Genomic DNA, 20,157 nt, shown 5'->3' on the forward strand with positions numbered 1-20,157 from the left:
TGGGTTGTTGAAGCAGTACATGGCAATATTAAAGATAAGTTTAGGATTTTAGATCATAAACTAGACAATAAATTGGTCCCAAAAACTGGTGTTTTTTGTCGAATCGCTTGTTTTCTGCATAATGAATTTGGTACGAGACTTCATTCTGATCTCGATCTTTCTGAAAAAATTATTGCTGCCATGAACTCAATAAAGCATCAAGATGATACCTTAGTCTCAGAAGTAGAGACTAATCGTTGGGCAAGAAGAAAAGTTCCTTTCGCAACAATAACTTCAGATATATTAACTGATTTTCCTGAATTAGCAGAACAAGAACACGAAATATTATTCACGGGATCATATCAAATGTCTCAAGCTGTATCGTATTTAGCTGAAATGATGGATGAAAACGGACGATAATACTTTATTATTTAAAAATGACACCTAATATTATAAAATTCAAAGTCAGATCCCGACATATTAATTCGGAGACATATCATTGTTTTGTTGAATATCAGTCAGATAAGAACGATATCTCTGGAATAACTCGATATTTTTGTGATTGTACAAATGGTAGACGTACTGATGGATGTTGCTCACTTATTGCTGCTATCATATACTATTTATCTTACCCGGAAAAAAAAGGTTAGATCTGCTCTAATCAAATCAGATCTGAGCAGATCTGCATTTTGGCCAGATCTTTCCGGATCAAATTTGATCTGATTGGATCAAATCTGATCTGTTTAGATCTGGTTCGATTGGAACAGAATCAATTTATAAAAAAGTTTATGAAATAAAAATAATAGTACAATTTATTTAATTTCTAATTGCAAATTAGAAATTATGTATTTTATATCAATTTTCTGTGATTGAAAGTTGAATTATCGTTGAAAATCAATTTGCGATATTGGGGATTCGAACCTGGGTCCTCCTGCATGTCAGTCTCAGAGCGTACCATTCAGCTACTAGAAGTAACTGACTGAGTTACTCTTCAGATAATAGTGTAGGCGCTGTATTATCTTCTCGTAAAATTTTGAGGTCGGTGTACTAAATATGATTACTTTATGAATTTGACCCGCTGAAACCGAATATCGCAGTCATTTTTGCGAAATCCCGAGCCATCTATTGTTGATAGCTATTTGTTTGAACAATTATTTGAGAAATAATTTTTTTTGAGATCGGATATTTTTTTTTAATATTTTAAGCATTTTTAAGATGAAAATTACTCTTATAAAATTTGCCGTAAGTTGATAGTTTCTGAGTTATAAATTTTTGAAAATTGAAAATTCTTGATCTTCAATATTTTTGATGATTAATTACAAATAAAGAAATTACTTAACACCAGGTTTCATGCGCGAGCTTGTAAAGAAAAATACTCAAAGTTTCTATTGAAACAATAACATCCGGTTATAATTTGTATTAAATAAAAAAAAAACATGATCAAAGTTAGTGCATTTGTAAGAGCTATTTATTCGAACTTAAAGTATAAAAAGTCGTACCTAAATAGATCTGTTCTGATCAAAACAGATCTAATTAGATTTATCCATATCACCTTTATGATTACATATATTCATCAAGCTTGATCTGATATGATCTAACTTGATCTGATCATATTTAAACTTTTTTTCCCGCGTAATAATCAGATTAAATTGGATTTATATGGATCAAGTCAGATCTATTTATATCTAATTTTCAATTTAATTTCGATCAAACTTGAGCTGGATTTGTCTAATTTGATCCGACCGGATCTAGTTTGATCAGAACAGATCTATTCATATCTACTCTTTAATTTCATTTTGATCAAATTTGATCTGGATTGATCTAATTTGATCAGAGTGGATCTAGTTTGATCAGAACAGATCTATTCATATCTACTTTTCAATTTCATTTTTATCAAACTTGATCTGGTTTGATCTAAGCAGATCAAATTAGATCTGTCCATATCTACTTAGATATAAATTTAGATCAAATCTGATCTGCTCAGATCAAATTTGATCAGAGCACATCTAAACTTTTTTTCCCGGGTACGCTCGATATTTAGCGAAAATCATAAAACCTGCTGAGATACGTAATCGTCTGTATATTGATGAAAAAATCAGTGCCGTCGTGAATGAAGACAGTGATGAAGACTAGCCTAATTATTATTTTGATTAAAATTTTTATTTTTTCTGTATCAAAATTCAAAATATTTCCCAATAGTATGAAAAAATATATAAGTATTGACTTTAAGTGTCTTTTGAATCAATAATAACCCTTTTAATCACTTTAACTTAATGAATCTGTCTGTTTATCTTTTTCGAAGATATATTTTGGTGGAAAATAATTTTCTACGTATTTATGTGAACTAAAAAAAATGTAAGATTTTGTTAAATACATGAGTTTTTAATTTTTTTTGAATTGTTTCACCATTTCTGATAATTCAAAAAAATTCCTGAGTATATAGGAGTATAAAAGACATTTTCTGACGAATTTTAATGAGTGACATATTTCTAGAGGGCTAAAAAAAAAAATATCTTCTTTTCTCCGTCAAAAATCGATTTTCTGTTTGAGAATCATGATCATGTAACTTTTTATGTTTTGGACACGTAGGAATTAGGAAAAAAATTAGAAAAACGGTTCACCCTAAAGGCCATCTCTGCAACATTCCGCTAATTCCATACCTGGGCGCTTAAAATTGTACTTATGATATTTTTGAGAATTGTGAGCTCAAAATATAATTTATGTAATATTTTGAGCTCGTTGAGTTCGAAGAAATAACAATTCTATGCATTTAAGCTTTCCCAGCTCAAAAGTCTAATAGAAGTTTCATAGAACACTATTTTTGGAATTTTCAAGCCACAATAACTTTTGAATGGATCAACCGATTTTCACGGAGATGGCAGCATTTGTTGCAGTTTTAACGTCCTCATAAATTATTTTCTGATTTCAATTAATCGAACCAAAAATTTCGGAGTAATCCCGAAAAATCACTTTTTTTAATTTTCTTTCGTTTGTGATATCTCTCGAACGAAAACTGATTTTGACCAGCTTGATAACAATCAAAATAGTTTTTTATTGTCTAGAGCTGATTAGTTTTCGGAATCGATCGGTGGAGCTGTTGGAAAGTTATCCAAAAAAAAACCACTTCTGAAAAAATTTTTTTCTTAGATTTTTCAAGATTTCTCAAAATCTACTGATCCGAATCGGTTAAAATTTCACTATAAATCTAAGTTTGGCCCAGCCCTTTCAAATGGTACCAACCACGATGAAATCGAATCAGCTGTTCAAAAGTTATAAGCGGTTCACATACTTTCACACACACACACACACACACACACACACACACACACACACACACACACACACACACACACACACACACACACACACACACACACACACACACACACACACACACACACACACACACACACACACACACACACACACACACACAAACACACACACACACACACACTCATACACACACACACACACACTCACACACACACACACACACACTCGGGGCAGAAGAGATACTGCTACCGGGCGCGTCTCCCCGAGCGGATGGGAGAACGCTCGCTGTCCTTGAATGACACTTAATCTCTTAGTTGATGAGGTACAGCGGGTAGGAGCCAAGCAAAATAACCAAACAAAATACGCTCCCGTGGACAAAACTCCCCTTTAATGGGTTGGTCGCACTAACTGACCTAACAAGACGATCGTTCTCTGCTGTGACCCACTGGGAGTGACCGGAACCTGTATCGTAGTTTCCGACGATGCAGGCCACGGCTGATGTGAGCTTGCTCTACCGAGGTGTAAGTTGCAGCAGTGGATCAGGAGCCAGCCACTTCGGGCCTTGATCAGGAAGTACGCAGTGAGTGTTAGAGATCGGAATCTTCACCGCTCCGAGCGAGTCTAGTCCGTCCGTGTATTCCGGGACTGGCTAAGTGTCGGCTAGGCCTCAGGGAACTGGGGTAGGAGTACTATCTCCGAGGGTACACCCGTTCATAGTTATGGCAACCCGCTCCACTCCGTATAATGCGCTGGTAAATTAAAAAGTATGAGTAATTCAAAGGAAACAAACAAAAGTGGAAACGGGCTACATGCCCAACAAGCAGCGATTGACGCAAGCGCTGAAATGAAGCGTTCGCAAGCGCTCAAACGCCTTGAAAAGCTGATCAGTGAGTTGAATGATTTCGTTCAACCAAAGGTCAACATTCACAAAGAGATTAAATTCAAGATGACTGGTGTAACTAACGCCCTTCAAAGGTTTGAGAAGCTGGACGAGGAGTGGCCTCAAAGTGAAAAATCACATTAAAACAAGGCGCGCGAAACTAAGTAGAGTATTCGGGCGCATGCGGCGTATTGCGCGGGCAGAATGGGGATTGCGATACCCAGCTATGTCCACCATATACACGGGTTTCTTCATGCCTGTCGTCACATATGCGGCGGCAGCTTGGAGTGACCGTTGCGATAGGGAGGACTGGAGACATCTTCGAGCACTTCAGCGTCAAGCGCTAATAACAACAACTACTGCCTACAGGACAGTTTCGCTTGACGGGATTTGCGTAGTCGCGAGGGCAGTGCCCATTCAGCTCGTAATAGACAAACGGTGCGCGCGATACAACCTCCGTATCGGCAAACAGGCTACCCTTGGAAACGTCACCGTGCAGCCAGATGCGGAGGATCGCCTTGTCACCCTTAGAACTGAAACCATACGTCGGTGGCAAGAACAATGGGATCCATCAGAGAACGGCCGCGAAACCAGAGTCTTCTTTCCAGACGTAGCAGAGCGTATAACAAACAAATGGATCAGCTCTAACTTCTGGCTGACCCAAATCCTAACCGGCCACGGTTGTTTTAGAGAATACCAATACAAGTACGAACATACGGATAGTAGATTCTGCGACGAGTGTAGGGAGAATGGGTTAGGAGAAAGGGTCGACAACGTGGAGCACTTAATGCTTGAATGCCATGAGTACGAGCCTCAACGTGAGGTGCTCAAGGACATATGGGGTGGGAACGCAGAGTGGGCGAACGTTGCGCGTGAGATTGCCACATCCCAAAGTAACTTCAAGCTTTTAAAAGGTTTCAGTAAAGTAGTAATGTGCTGCAAACTCCAAACCCAACTAGCTAATGAAAACGCGACTAGGGACGAGACTCAACAGACATCCACCTAGGTAGAGTCGGAGCGCCTAGGCACAAGCGATATGCTCCACACAATTGTGAGGACAGTATAAAGGTTTGGATGACTGCCGTAGAATAAGCTAGGGAAAATGACCACAAACAACACAAGTGCCTGGGCACCCTACACACGCAAACACTTACACGTAAAATCATACTTTACACACAACACATCACACAAACAACATGGTCTTCAATCGACTACGCCTCCCCGTGGTCCCCGCTGGATACTGCTCATATCCTGCGGGTACATGTCGATGTGCCTACAGGGAATGAGTTGCCAGAGGAGTCGATAAGAGTTGCACACACTTACAATTAAACGCAACTCTTGCAGCTGTTCAATGAATGTGTATAAACACAAGAGAACGGCGGTTTTTCCTTGTCCGCGAACTGGGCTGTGTTCTCACTATGGTGGGAGTAGGACAAATATACGTGCGTGTATAGCTCTTTTGAGTTCAGGAACCGGCCTCTTTGGATGTAGGCGAAAGCCTTGCCATATATTCTTCTTCGTTCGAGAGATATCGTGAAAGAAAGAAAACCGAAAAGTTTTTTTTTGACATAACTTCGTTATTTCTTCTCGGATCGTTTTTGATGATATAAAATAATTTCAGAACTTAAAAAAGCGCATCGATCGCTGCCAAAAACGTGGAAATCGGTTAATTGGTTCGAGAGATATCCTCGATAAAATATTTGGAAATAAGTGTTTTTTTAACATAATTCCGACATTTTTTGAAATAACTTTCGAACTGATGCACTGATCAATTTCAAAAACGAATCAGCTATTAGCATGAAAAAATTACGTCGTTCACCGTCAAGCTGGTCAAAATTGGTCAATTTGTTTAAGAAATATCATGAACGAAAGAAAACCAAAAAACTTGAAGATTCTTCATGAAACTAAAAAAATTGCGTCAATTACTGCCAACCGCGTGAAAATTGGTTGATTCATTCAAATGTTAGTGAGGTTTGAAAATTTGAAAAATATTGTTCTATGATACTTCCATCAGACTTTTGAGCTCGAAGAGCTCAAAATAACACAAAAATTGCATTTTTGAGCTCGAAGAGCTCAAAAACGTCATCAGTGCAGTTTTATGCACCTAGGTATAAAATTAGCGGGAAGTTGCACGGATGGCCTTCAGGGTCTACCGTTTTTCTAATTTTTTTTTCAATGTTTTTGATAATATTGAGGTTTTTTGATCCACGATTTTTTTTTCGCGGTTATTTTGTCACGCAGCCGACAACAGTGCCTATAACAAAGTTTACCATAGCAATGGTTACCACAGCAACGGTAGCCCTGACAACGATTACCATAACAAAGGTCTACGGGTGGTTGGGTGTACGGAAGGGGGGTATGAAAATCTATGATGAATAGGATTACCAAATAATCCGGTTTCAGTGATTTTCTACTTCACAAAATGAGTAACTATATGAAAATGCTAGGCTTATCAAATTGGTTTCTTTTACAAAGGAATATCATTCGGTCAGATGCAGTTGCAATAGATAACTTTATAAACTCATCGATACTGTAAATATATATAGACAAATTGTAATCGATCGAGCAAATCAATTTAGACTTATAATTTACCTCTATTAAAAGTTGTTTCAGTCTCTGCAGTTGCGCCTCTAGTTGACGATTATGGTCTTCGAGTATTCGCATGCGTTTCTCTAACTTTCCTTTGTGCTGTCTAAGTAGTTTTGCTTCTGCAATCATATCAGAATCTAATCGTCGATTACTTCCATGCGTTTCAGAATTTATCTCAATGGTTTCTTTTGATCGTAAGCTTTCATATTCGTTTTGGAGAATAGAATTTTCATCTTCAAGTTCTTGGATCATGGCTTCAAGTTCTATTTTCTGTTCGTGATTGATATTCGTTATAACTTGAACAGATTTATTATTAATAGTTAAAGCACTATCATTAAGACTTTGGCAATAATGAGCAATCAATTGGTGTTCATCATCACTCTCAGGACTAGAGTTTTTCGGGCTTCGAGCTGATTCCACTTCAGCAAGTCTTGAAGCAAACATCTCTAACCGTGAGTGCATGTCATGACTCAACGTATTATGTTGAGGTGATGGAAAAGGACTTTCTAGAGCATCTCCCTCTAGAACGGTTTGAACCGGTAAATATCCAACTCTTGGATGTTTTTGAAAATATCTCTTTGATTTAAATTTATTACGTAAAGCCCTCGTAAAATCTCGAACGTCTTCACCTGAAGTAGTCTGAAAATACGCGGAAATCTTTAACTTTTTTTTCTTCAAGGGTAAAATTCATTGCTTAAATTAAAAATTTACCGTTGTGCAATATTCTTGCATAGGATGCGACAATTTATGGTTCTTAGCTCTTTTGCCAAAAAAAAAACACTTCTGACACATATCGAAGTTGAAACATCTCAAACAACGGTATCTGCAAAAATAGATATATGTATATGAGTAAATCGGATAATTTTAGATTCTCTGTCAATAAATTAAATGTCACTGAAATTAAATGACGAAATAAAGTGTAATGTTTTGGAAATTTGATAATTTTCAGTATACGATTTCTTATAAACTTCTACCAGGCCGGCCGCTTTAGGTAATCGATAGATCCAAGGTGGGCTGCACAGATGAACTCTACTATCATAATTTTTACACGGTAAGAAAATTTATTTAAAAATTACCGTTAAATTCACTGTAATCGTGGGACATAATACGGCCTTTTCCTTTGTTACTATTTTTGAAATAAAAATTAGGGAAAAATTCATTTATTTTGAGGTAGACGTTATGAAATTTACTGAAAGCCGAATAAAGTTTACAGTAGACTACAGTAAGATTTGTTGTAAAAAAGTTAAAAATTATCTCACTTACAAATGATTAGGTCGTGCCATTCGTCCCACTGTTGACGAGGATTTAACAGTAATTTTGACATAAAATTTCTTTCAGTGTACTTATAAATTCAATGCTTACTTTTAAATAGGTCGAAACAGCTGATTAGTGCTCACCCTTTTAGGAATATTAGGGAATAGGGTAAAACGTTAAGAAGCGCTCGCCTTTATCTGTAATAATTAGTCAGATGACATCATATAAAATTCAATAATGTGAACAGGAGTAAAAGGAAGCCAGTGGACAAGGTCCGAGCTCGAGGAGCTCTCTCGGTCGACTGATTTAGATCTTAGTTATTAAATTGTACAATATCTGCAGCAGCGAAAATTGAGTTTGGGTTACACCTCTAGAACGTCGTCGAGGCACGGGTCCCATGCTGACGCGGTGTTCATACATTCCGCGGGCCACGATGACTTCTCAGTGACCTCTTATCGTATAAGATTTCTGTTGCCTCGTTGGTAAACTAGCAACGAAGCAACGAATCTCTTTCGGAACTCGATTGCGAGAAAACCGAAAATAAAAATTTTATAAATTATAAAATTTGGTGACGCGACCGTTGATCTGATGGTAATTGATCTGCGATGATTAATCCACGACAACTGATCCGAGAACGATTGATCCACACGACAATTAGTCCGAGAGCAATTGATCCGCACGACAATTGATCCGAGAAGTGCGGGGGTTGGGGGTCAGAGCCCCCTATTTTGATGACACTATTGATGTTTATTGTCATTATTTCTATTAATTAAACCGTAGAGGTTCAGCGAAGTCCTGGCGCGGGTTAAGGGGGGTGGCGCGGAGCCTCCCACTTAAATGACTCTTGAATGGCCGGCGCAACACGGTAACAAGCTTATATGTTGGTCGTATATCGAATAAACACATTTAACAACCATGATAAAAGTGTACAACACGATAACAAGCTTATGTCTAGATCTATTGTCCTTGGATCAATTGTCGTGCGGATCAATTGGCCTGGAACCGAAAGCCAATTAATTTATTTAGAATAATGGTAATAGGTTAGTGTTCAGTTAGTTTGTCTTCGATTAAATAAGTACCAAGCCATAATGTTTTTTGTATGATCTCTTAACGTCAAAACCTTATATAAACTCTAATTCTGCAACTGTTATGGATAAACTAAATTTTCAATTTTTGACACTTTTTAATTTGTGTAGTCGAGAGTGGAAAATGAAAATTTATGATCAACATAATTTTAATGGCTTCACAGCCAAAAAGTCGACGGAAGATGCAATTGTGGAGATGCGCCGATTTGTAGACTCTTCGGAGACGAGACTGGTGGTCGGACTTCTCTTCGATATCTCTGGCGCTTTTGACAACGTGTAGTGGCCGTTAGTACTCGAGGGCCTCAAGGCCAGAGGCTGCCCTAGCAACATTTACGCGGTAATTCCGAATTACTTTGAGGACAGATCGGTCGCGCTGTCATGGGGTTTTGGTAGCGAATCGAAAACGCCGACGCGAGGGTGCCCTCAAGGATCAGTGCTAGGACCATTATTTTGGAACATCATGTTCGACGATCTCCTCAAGAGACTCGAACTGATAGAACACGGAAAGAAATTTGTTGCGTTTGCTGACGATTTGCTCGTCTTAGTAGAAGGCTCTTCAAGAAAAGAAACAGAGCGTAATAGTCAAGTAGTAGTAGATAAGATACTGGAATGGTGCTGTTCCGCAAAGCTCGAGCTGTCGAAGTCGAAGACTGAAGCCATCTTCCTCAAGAACGAATTTGTACATCGCAGTCCACGTAAGGACAAAAAGAGCCCGTACCCCGGTGAAGCAAAATGACGACAGAGAAAGCCCAAATACGATAACAAACCGCCAAAAATAATGATAGGAGACTCCAAAGTCAAATTTAAATCAAGCGTTAGATACTTAGGGGTACACTTCGACGAGGGCCTCAAAGTGAAAAATCACATTAAAACAAGGCGCGCGAAACTAAGTAGGGTATTCGGGCGCATGCGGCGTATTGCGCGCACAGAATAGGGATTGCGATACCCAGCTATGTCCACCATATACAAGAGTTTCTTCATGCCTGTCGTCACATATGCGGCGGCAGCTTGAAGTGACCGTTGCGATAGGGAGGACTGGAGACATCTTCGAGCATTTCAGCGTCAAGCGCTAATAACAACAACTACTGCCTACAGGACAGTTTCGCTTGACGGGATTTGCGTAGTCGCGGGTGCAGTGCCCATTCAGCTCGTAATAGACGAACGGTGCGCGTGATACAACCTCCGTATCGGCAAACAGGCTACCCTTGGAAACGTCACCGTGCAGCCAGATGCGGAGGATCGCCTTGTCACCCTTAGAACTGAAACCATACGTCGGTGGCAAGAACAATGGGACACATCAGAGAACGGCCGCAAAACTGAAGTCTTCTTTCCAGACGTAGCAGAGCGTCTAACAAACAAATGGATCAGCCCTAACTTCTGGCTGACCCAAATCCTAACCGGCCACGGTTGCTTTAGGGAATACCAATACTAGTACGAACATACGGATAGTAAATTCTGCGGCGAGTGTAGGGAGAATGGGTTCGGAGAAAGGGTTGACAACGTGGAGCACTTAATGATTGAATGCCATGAGTACGAGCCTCAACGTGAGGTGCTCAAGGACATATGGGGTAGGAACGCGAAGTGGGCGAGCGTTGCGCATGCGATTGCCACATCCCAACGTAACTTCAAGCTTTTAAAAGGTTTCAGTAAAGTAGTAATGTGCTGCAAACTCTAAACCCAACTAGCTACGAAAACGCGACTAGGGACGAGACTCAACAGACATCCACCTAGGTAGAGTCGGAGCGCCTAGGCACAAGTGATATGCTCCACACAATTGTGAGGACAGTATAAAGCTTTGGATGACTGTCGTAGAATAAGTTAGAGAAAATGACCACAAATAACACAAGTGCCCGGTTACCCTACACAAGCAAACACTTACACGTAAAATCATACTTTACACACAACACATTACACAAACAACATGGTCTTCAATCGACTCTGCCTCCCCGTGGTCCCCGATGGATACTGCTCATATTCTGTGGGTACATCTCGATGTGCCTACAGGGAATGAGTTGCCAGAGGAGTCGATGAGAGTTGCACACACTTACAATTGTACGTAACTCTTGCAGCTGTTCAATGAATGTGTATAAACACAAGAGAGCGGCGGTTTTTCCTTGTCCGCGAACTGGGCTGTGTTCTCGCTATGGTGGGGGTAGGACAAATATACGTGCGTGTATAGCTCTTTTGAGCCCAGAAAACGGCCTCTTCGGAGGTAGGCGAAAGCCTCGCTATATATTCTTCTTCTGTCCTACATACAGGTGAGAATGACTCTCTCTGATTTTTTTGCGTGTTGCGAAAGCAATACGTTTAGATTTTAGAGATCATAGTTAGCAAGTAACGTCCTCTCCGTGGGTCCTACTATGAGGAGGTGGCAAGACGTGTTGAATTGTGTTGCGTCAGACGTGTTGAATTGTGTTTGCGTCATAGCCAAATTGTCACCGAAACTAACAGTTACCACTGAGAAATCTTACCAAGTGAGTTCTCGTGACGCTGTCAGATTTTTTTTCGCAACGCAGGTAATCTCAAAGATTTGGGGAGTAAACTAGACAGATACATACAAACGAGACTCTTGCAGGAGGGATAAGTATTACGGCTTGAACAGGTCTTGCAGCTGCACCTCTCCGTATGGGCCTCGCTGGTAACTGGTCGGGTTGTTATTATATCACCGATCAGGCTAAAGCAGTCTTTGAATGGGTTTTTTTTGTACAGTTGACTGAGTACGGGGACAGATTGTTATTAAATTCTATTCACATCTGTTCAATGATAGCGTAAGAGCTTGAGGACAGGGTTTTTCCATGCCCGTGAACTTGGCTGTGTTTTTGTTGCGTGGGAGTAGGACAAGTCTATGTGCAAGTATAGCTCTTTAGAGCCCAGATATTGGCCTCTTCGGAGGTAGGCGAAAGCCTCACCACATATTCTTTTGTTCTACATACAAATAAAGCAAGGGTATTTTGTAGATTAACTTTGTTGGCCATGTAAAAAATTAACCATTTTTAAATCCACACAGATCGGCCATTGATGCTCCGAGTATTTAATTTTCTTTTAAACTTATCTTACATTTTCATATTCTTCTTCGAGTTTCGTTGAATGGGCAATTGGAATTGATGCAAATTTACTTCTATTGTGCGATAAGACGCATTTTAAACTTCTTTTGCAACTGTCAATAAAAAGGCTCCATTAAGTAGATTTGTATTCTTGTAAACCTATGTCTAGAAGCAGCTTCGTTATATCATTACAGTACACCAATCCTTCATTTTCACTAAGAAATTCTAACAACTCTTTTTCATGCGTTCTGTATGTTGTAATTGTTCCTGTTGGTGTCAATAAATTTGTTTCTTTAATCTTGAGGCTAATAGTTCTGATCCTTGTTTTGATAAATTGTGATCACGTATTAAATCACTAAGTTCATTTTGAAAAAATAATTTTGACGTAGATGTTTCACCCTGCCATTCACTTCAACTGGTAGACGGACCCGATTTCTGTGAATTTGGCCACATCATTGTTTCTGAGGACATGCGAATTACTTTTGAGACGTAAATAGGCCGAGGGAGACTTTCACTGTGTAGAACCAAACATTTTATAGACTGTTTGTCTGGGTATCTCCACGTTTGATTTCGATTAAAACCTTTAACATCTATTAAGGGAGCGTCCATAAACCACGTAGCCTTGTCGAGAGGGGGGAGGGATAAGTTTAAATCCTACGCTGAGCTACGTAACGGGGGGGGGGAGGTAAAAGCAAAGCTACGTAGTTTTTTTCGAATGAGAACTATTTTGTGAAATAAATTTATAACTGTTTAATAATTTTATTTGAAATACGGATGCTAATTTTTTCTAAGGAATTATGAATAAAATGTTTGCAAAAAGAATGAACTGTTAATAAATTCGTTTTTTTTGAGGTAAGTACATTTATTAACAGCTAAATGATCTCTAGAAATAGTTAACAACTATTCATTAAAAGTTAATAAATTATATTTAATAAATGATTTATTAAATGTTATTAAATCCTATGATATTTCAAACAATCATCCATCAAAAATGCTTAATAAAGTTGTATAAAATATTAATAAATTATTTTATCAATGCATTTATTTATTTCCAATTTTCGGAAAATTTTATATATTAACGCAATTTTTTTATGATATTGCATTAACTTGGGCGACTTGGACGTGGCTGGATGGCCTAATATATTCAGCAAAAATTATTATTATTCCTTCAAAATAAACTTTTTTTTTAATTAATGTAAAGTAGAAAGCACATGGAAAGAAAAATATCGTTAGAATCAGGATACGTATCGTTATTCTGACTATGCACCGTATAGTCATTTTTTTAGAGATACGCTGTAAAGCCAATTCAGCTATACAGCGGATCATCAAATTGACGATCTGTATCATTATTTTAGGCCTTACATTAAGTTGATTCAACTATACAGATCCTCACGTTGACAAAACAGTTGCCTGTTTTGACGAAACTACATATATTTACAAGAGCTATTCTCTGTACGCTTAAGTGAAACAAATGAATCCTTAAATTAGAAAACCGGATCGTTATTTTAAGGATACGTCATTTGAGGATACGTTGGATAGTCATTTTAACAATATTTTTTTTTCCGTGCAGAAAATATTGTGTAAAAAAACCACGTTCCATCGGGGCGGGGGGGGGGTCACGAGAAAAGCTACGTTAGGCTACATGAGGGATGGGAGGGGTCTGAGAAGGGCTAAAATCTGACCACGTAGTTTATGGACGCTCCCTAAGCAAAAGTAACAATCATCTAAATGATTCGTAGGCTTCATCCAGATCATAGGAATACCAAAGTCTAATCCAGAACGTTCTCCTTTTTTCCAAAACCATAAAGACTCAACACAGAAATTACAAACTTTATTAGGAACCCATGGTTTACCTAATTTGTCCATTTGGAAACCGAAATATTCAACATAAGTCTCTTTGACAATGCCTGTGATATTTCTTTTTTGTTTTTCTACACTTTTTTACCCTTTAATATTTACACTTTTTTGTGACAAACTCATATTTTAGAAGACATGACAAATATATTAGAATGGACATTCAGTAATTGAAACTGAATATTAATCCATGGCAACTTATCCAGATTCACGTGTAAGTACTTCAATATTGTCAAATAACTGAGATCTCAGCTGTCCTGTAGAGCAAGGACTCTGGAAGTAGGAATCACGTGATGTTTATATGCGCAAAAAAGTTGCGTAGAAGCCTAATCATGACTGGAAAATTAAATTTTATTTTTAACAAGCTGATAATTGTTCAAAATGTGGGAGATGAGTAGGGTTCAATAATATAATTAATAAAAGAGTTGTTTAATTATATGCAACGTTTATTCAAAAGTAGAAATTGTATATCAAAAGTATGTTACACGAGGTGTATATACTTTACGACTAGTTACGAATGGTTAGGGAAACGTATATGCGGATATGCATGCACGCGTGTGTATATATCGGCGCAACTAGCATGCGCAATGAATCGTCGACCGTAGTGTGAGTAGTATGCGTGTGAGTATTACTATCTCCAACACTCTCCCTTAATACGAGCACGTGTGCTGTATTATTCCGTCTCACTCACTCCCAATGCTTTCGTGATATCAGTGTATCTCTCTCTGGTTAGTGGCTTCGTGAAAATGTCGGCGATCATCTCTTCTGTTGGCATGTGCGCCAGCTTTATCGTCTGGCTCTGGACTGCTTCTCTGACGAAGTTGAATTTTATCCTGACATGCTTGGTCCGGTCGTGGAACTTCGTCGCCGTTGTCAATTTTATTGCACCCTGGTTATCGCAATAAATTTCTCCATCTGAGAATTGTGGAATTCCCAGCTCGTAGATGAGTCCTCTCAAATACATGGACTCCTTGGTGGCTTCTGTAAGGGCCTGGTACTCAGCCTCCGTCGTCGACAGTGCCACTGTCCTCTGTTTCCTGGATTTCCAGCTAATTGCAGCTCCTCCTAGGATGAACGCGTACCCTGCGTACGACTTTGAATCGCTGGGATCATTTCCCCAGTCGGCGTCGGTATATCCTACGATTTTTCCAATCGGTCGTCGATACACAAGTCCTAATTTCGACGTTCCTTTTAGGTATCTTAGTACCCTCTTCGCAGCTCCCCAATGCTCCTCATTTGGATGCTCATTGAACTGGCTCAGCACGCTTACACTGTGTGCAATGTCTGGTCTCGTCGCTACTGATAGGTACATGAGCGATCCGACTAGTTCTCGGTACTGCGGGTTCGCTGTCTGCTTCTCAGCGTCCTTTGTGGCTCTCAACTTCGTCGTTGGGCTCGCTGGCGTGCTCTGAGGATTACAATTCATCATGTTGAATTTCTTCAGTAAATCCTCGACAAACTTTCCTTGACTCAAGCTTACCCTGCCTGGCTCTTGTTTAATTTCAATGCCTAGGCAGTATTTAGCCTCTCCGAGGTCCTTGATTCCAAACTCTTTGTTTAGACCTCGTTTTAGATCTATGATCCATTTCTCGTCGTTCGACGTAGTCAAGATGTCGTCTACATACACGGCAACTAATATTATTTTTTCGTCTCCTTTGTATTGGAAAAGACATGGATCTGATATCGTTGGCTCCAATCCCAACTTCTGGAGTGTGGCTTTTAATCGTTCGTACCACTTTTTTCCAGATTGTTTTAATCCATATATTGCTTTGCGTAATCTGCAAACTTGCTCACCTTTTGCGAAGCTCTCAAGCATCTTCGTTGCCATCGGAAGTAATGGTGAATCTCTTCTCTCACTTCGTACAATGAACTCCAGAGTCTCTTTCAACGTCGTCGGGGCTTCCATGTATAGCTCCTCGTCGATTACTCCGTGTAAGTACGCCGTTATTACATCCATTTGATGTAATTTCGTTCCCATCTCCGTCGACAATGCTGCTAGTAATCTGATGGTGTCCAGTCTAGCCACTGGAGCAAACGTTTCGTCGAAGTCGAATCCAGGTCTTTGTGTGAAGCCCCTGGCTACTATTCGCGCCTTTCTACGCGTGATTTCTCCTTCTGCGTTTGTTTTATTTTTCAGGATTACTTTTGAGCCGATTACTCTCCCTCGCTCTGGTCTTTTTACCAGCTCCCAGGTTCCATGCTGCAGGTGTGAACGCACCTCTTCAGCGATTGCACGCTTCCATTCGTGTGCATTATCGCCTTTTGTCGCTTCTTCTAGCTCAATATCTGCCATATGAGCTATTTCTTCGATGAATTTGACCTCTATCGGTTCATCGTCATCTTCCAGGTCTTCGGCGTCATTCGTCGATGTTCCAGCTCTATTTTCAACTGTTTCACTGCGTGCTCGCTTGTCGATTTGCACTAGTGATGTATCGAGCGGTCTTTTCTCGCCACGATTTTCTTCGCTTGCCTGGTAAAACACGTCGTCGGGTCCATCTGTTTCTTGCTCCATTGGTTCATCTACGTCCTCTCCGTGACTGGATGCATTGCTTGAAGCAACACTCGACATGCTTACGTATCGGTATAGCTTTCTCGGTCTTCCAGGTCTTCCTGACTTTTGTTTTGCGGGTCTTCCTGGCGCACGTTTCGGTGGTTCCATCTCGGGCTCTTGGTGAACTCTCTCGTTCCTAGTCTCTCTCCCTGGCTCAGGAGCGTCATCTTCTGGATGCATATATTCAAGATCCATCTGTTCGACGTTTCGTGATCTCAATACTGGTTCCTCGATAATTGATACATCCCTGGTGTATTCAATTCTGCCAGTATCACTTCGTCGTATTTTGTAGGCTTTCGCGGTTTCTGAATAACCGACGAGTCTACCTTCTACAGATTTTTCGTCGAGTTTTCCTCGATTTGGACCTTTCTTGAGTACAAATGCTTTTGCACCAAATACACGTAGATGTCTTAAATCTGGTTTGTCTCCATGCCATAACTCATATGGAGTTCTTCCCTCGTGGCTTCTGCTCGGACATCGGTTCCTCAGGTAATTCGCAGTATTTACTGCCTCTGCCCAGTACATCTCTGGCAATCCTGACTGAATCAATAAACATCTGGCCATGTCGACGATTGTTCTATTCATGCGCTCGGCCACGCCATTTTGTTGTGGCGTGTACGGCACTGTGAGTCGCCTCTGTATGCCTTCACGTTGCAAAAACTCGTCGAATTGCTTATTGCAATATTCTCTGCCGTTGTCTGACTGCAAGGCTTTAATTTTCATGCCTGTTTGTTTTTCTGCAAAGTTTTTATATGTTTTAAAAGCTTCAAAAACGGCGTCCTTACTCTTCAGGAAGTGTATTACACACCAGCCACTATAATCGTCGATGAAGGTTACGAAGTATCGGTTGCCTCCTTCTGACCTCGTTCTCGACGGCTGACACAAATCAGTGTGTATGATTTCGAGCAGCTTTTTGCTCCTTTCTGTCCTTGGTTTGAAAGGTTTTGTCGTCAACTTGCCTCGTTGACAGACCTCACACATCTGTCCGCCTCCTTTTACTGGCTTTAAACCCGTTGCGCAACCATTCGACAAGTCCACTACAGCATCCATGTGCAAATGACCTAGTCTAGCATGCCACAGGCTTGCTTCCGACGTGTGCGACTCCTCTGTTGCTGCGTTGGCCTGCTCTTCAGCTTCCCTCAGGTAGTACAAATCTCCAATCCGGTCTGCTATCATCTTGACGTTGCCTTCTAGGTCTCTGATGACAGCTCCATCCCTTTTAAATAGGACCTCTCGGTCGTTTTGTGTGATTTTCGACACGGAAAGTAAATTAGTCCTGAGATCTTTTACTAATAATGCATTATTAATTTTAACTTTTACATTACCATTTATTGTTGCTGCTGTCAGGTACGCTGTCCCTTTTGCCTTCGCTGTCGTCGATGCGGCGTTGGCCATGTTCAGCGTTGCTGTACACTTTTGAAGATCTTCCATCATCTCCTCGTTCGCACACATGTGCGTAGTGCAGCCGCTGTCCAAGCACCATCTCGATGTGGATGTCACATTTTTGACTTCTTCTGTCGTTGCGACTTCTATATACAAATTTTCAAAATTTGCGCTGACGTTTTTCACCGTGCCTTTTGGACGTTGCGGGCATTTTGATGCCCAATGTTCAAGGCTACCACATATGTAACATGGGTACCTCTTTTTCTGTTTCGGGTTATTACGACGTTGATTACTGTTCTGCCGGTTTCCAGCGTAGAGAGCGTTGTTATCGACTGCTGTATTGACGGTGCGACTTTTATTTTCATCCATAATTTTTCCGATGAGCACTTCTGTGTTCGGTAGATCGTCCTTGGACCTCATGGCACACCTGAAGTTCTCGTAGCTTGGCGGCAGACCTTTGAGTATTAACACGACTAACATGTCGTTGGGAATATCAATCTTCATCCCCGCCAATTGCTCTACGGCACTTGAAAATTTATCTAGGCGTTCTCTGAAATCGTCGTCCTCGTCTATCTTGAATGACGTAATATCCGTGAGTAATTCAATCTTCCGCACTGGACCTTTTGAGGCATGGATTGACTGGAGCTTCTCCCAGGCTTCCTTCGACGTGGTGCAATTTGAGATGCTTCTCAGTTCAGCTTCGCCCACCGACAGGATAATTTCAGCCAAAGCTTTTTCGTCGTGCTCCTTCCACTTGTTCAGCGCGGACGTCGCCGCACGATCACCAGATCCAGCATCTGGTGCCGGGATATTACCGCTGACGTAGCCCCACTTGTCGTGTCTTAATAGCACGGCCTTCATACGAATTCGCCATACCTCGTAGTTCGAGCTATTGAGCAACTCGATCCTCGATGATCTCTCGGCGTTCATTTTTGAGGTTAGGTTTGCCACGCGGTCGAAAATTATTTTTTGTTTTCGGCTTTCACTCACTTAACTCTTTCTTTTTATTTTATATCATTAAACTCTTATCTATTCGTACACTGGGCCCATAACCTGTGGGAGATGAGTAGGGTTCAATAATATAATTAATAAAAGAGTTGTTTAATTATATGCAACGTTTATTCAAAAGTAGAAATTGTATATCAAAAGTATGTTACACGAGGTGTATATACTTTACGACTAGTTACGAATGGTTAGGGAAACGTATATGCGGATATGCATGCACGCGTGTGTATATATCGGCGCAACTAGCATGCGCAATGAATCGTCGACCGTAGTGTGAGTAGTATGCGTGTGAGTATTACTATCTCCAACACAAAATATAAGATATGCAAAAATCATTAATATACGAGCACATTGAGAACTTTCATGAATATACCCGAGTCGAAATTTGAGTTCCGTTTTGACCGTAATTTCTTCCCATCTCAATTTTACGGTCAAAACAGACTTGGCGCTGTATTGATAGTTAATTTAAACTAAGGTCTGGTTTCACCGTAACTAGTGGAGTTTTCTCCCATTTTACCACGATTACGTTCAAACAAGACTTGAAATAATAATAATATTAAAGATTATAATAATAATAATAATAAATAATAAATTAAATTTTGAAATTCTTAAGGATCCGGGTTCAAATCCAACTGAAATCCCATTTGTTTATTTATTTTTTTTCGTTTTAATTAAAACGAAATAATCACTGCAATAATAATTATTATTATTAATAATAATTATTATTGTTATAAAAAACAAGTACTCATAATTAATAATAATTGTCATTAATATAAAAATTTGTAATTAACAATTATAACTATTATAAATATCGTTTATGAACAGGAAAAAAAATATAAATTAATTTTTTAACAAAAAAAAATGAACAATTCGATTAACTAAGTTTTGAGAGGAATCTGAAGAAGAACTTCACAAAGAAATAAAATGATTAATAATAATTATATCTATAGACGTTCAAGATTCCCATTATCCCTAATAATATATAAAATTTTGAATTTGGGACAAAAAATATTTTAACTTATTTTACATATTATCACTCTAAAAATTTTTAAGATCTACATATACAGGATCTCAAAATTGAAAAAAAAATAAAAAATAATTTATTAAGAAAAAAGCCGTGGGTTTAAAAAAAAATATGTAAATTTGGTAGGAATATTCCTTTCGCCGAGTAGAGGTCAGCTAAGAACGGATTTTACGAAATTTCACCCACAAGGATGGTTGCGGGGGCGTTAACAATGAAAAATTCCCGTTTTCAAA

General features: G+C 39.4%; 1 protein-coding gene across 1 annotated transcript in view; it reads right to left on the minus strand.

Annotated features, from left to right (window-relative positions):
• Window positions 1–20,157, minus strand: part of LOC123258873 (dystrophin-like) — a 244,283-nt gene that overhangs the window by 30,179 nt on the left and 193,947 nt on the right. Inside the window, exons 7-8 of the mRNA XM_044719133.1 lie at window positions 7,436–7,547; window positions 6,728–7,363 (exon numbers count right to left, since the gene is read on the minus strand). Of these exons, the coding sequence (XP_044575068.1) occupies window positions 6,728–7,363; window positions 7,436–7,547 (748 nt within the window). The remainder of the gene's footprint in view (window positions 1–6,727; window positions 7,364–7,435; window positions 7,548–20,157) is intronic.

Source organism: Cotesia glomerata, linkage group LG2 (genome assembly GCF_020080835.1).
Source record: "Cotesia glomerata isolate CgM1 linkage group LG2, MPM_Cglom_v2.3, whole genome shotgun sequence".
NCBI classification, from domain to species: domain Eukaryota; kingdom Metazoa; phylum Arthropoda; class Insecta; order Hymenoptera; family Braconidae; genus Cotesia; species Cotesia glomerata.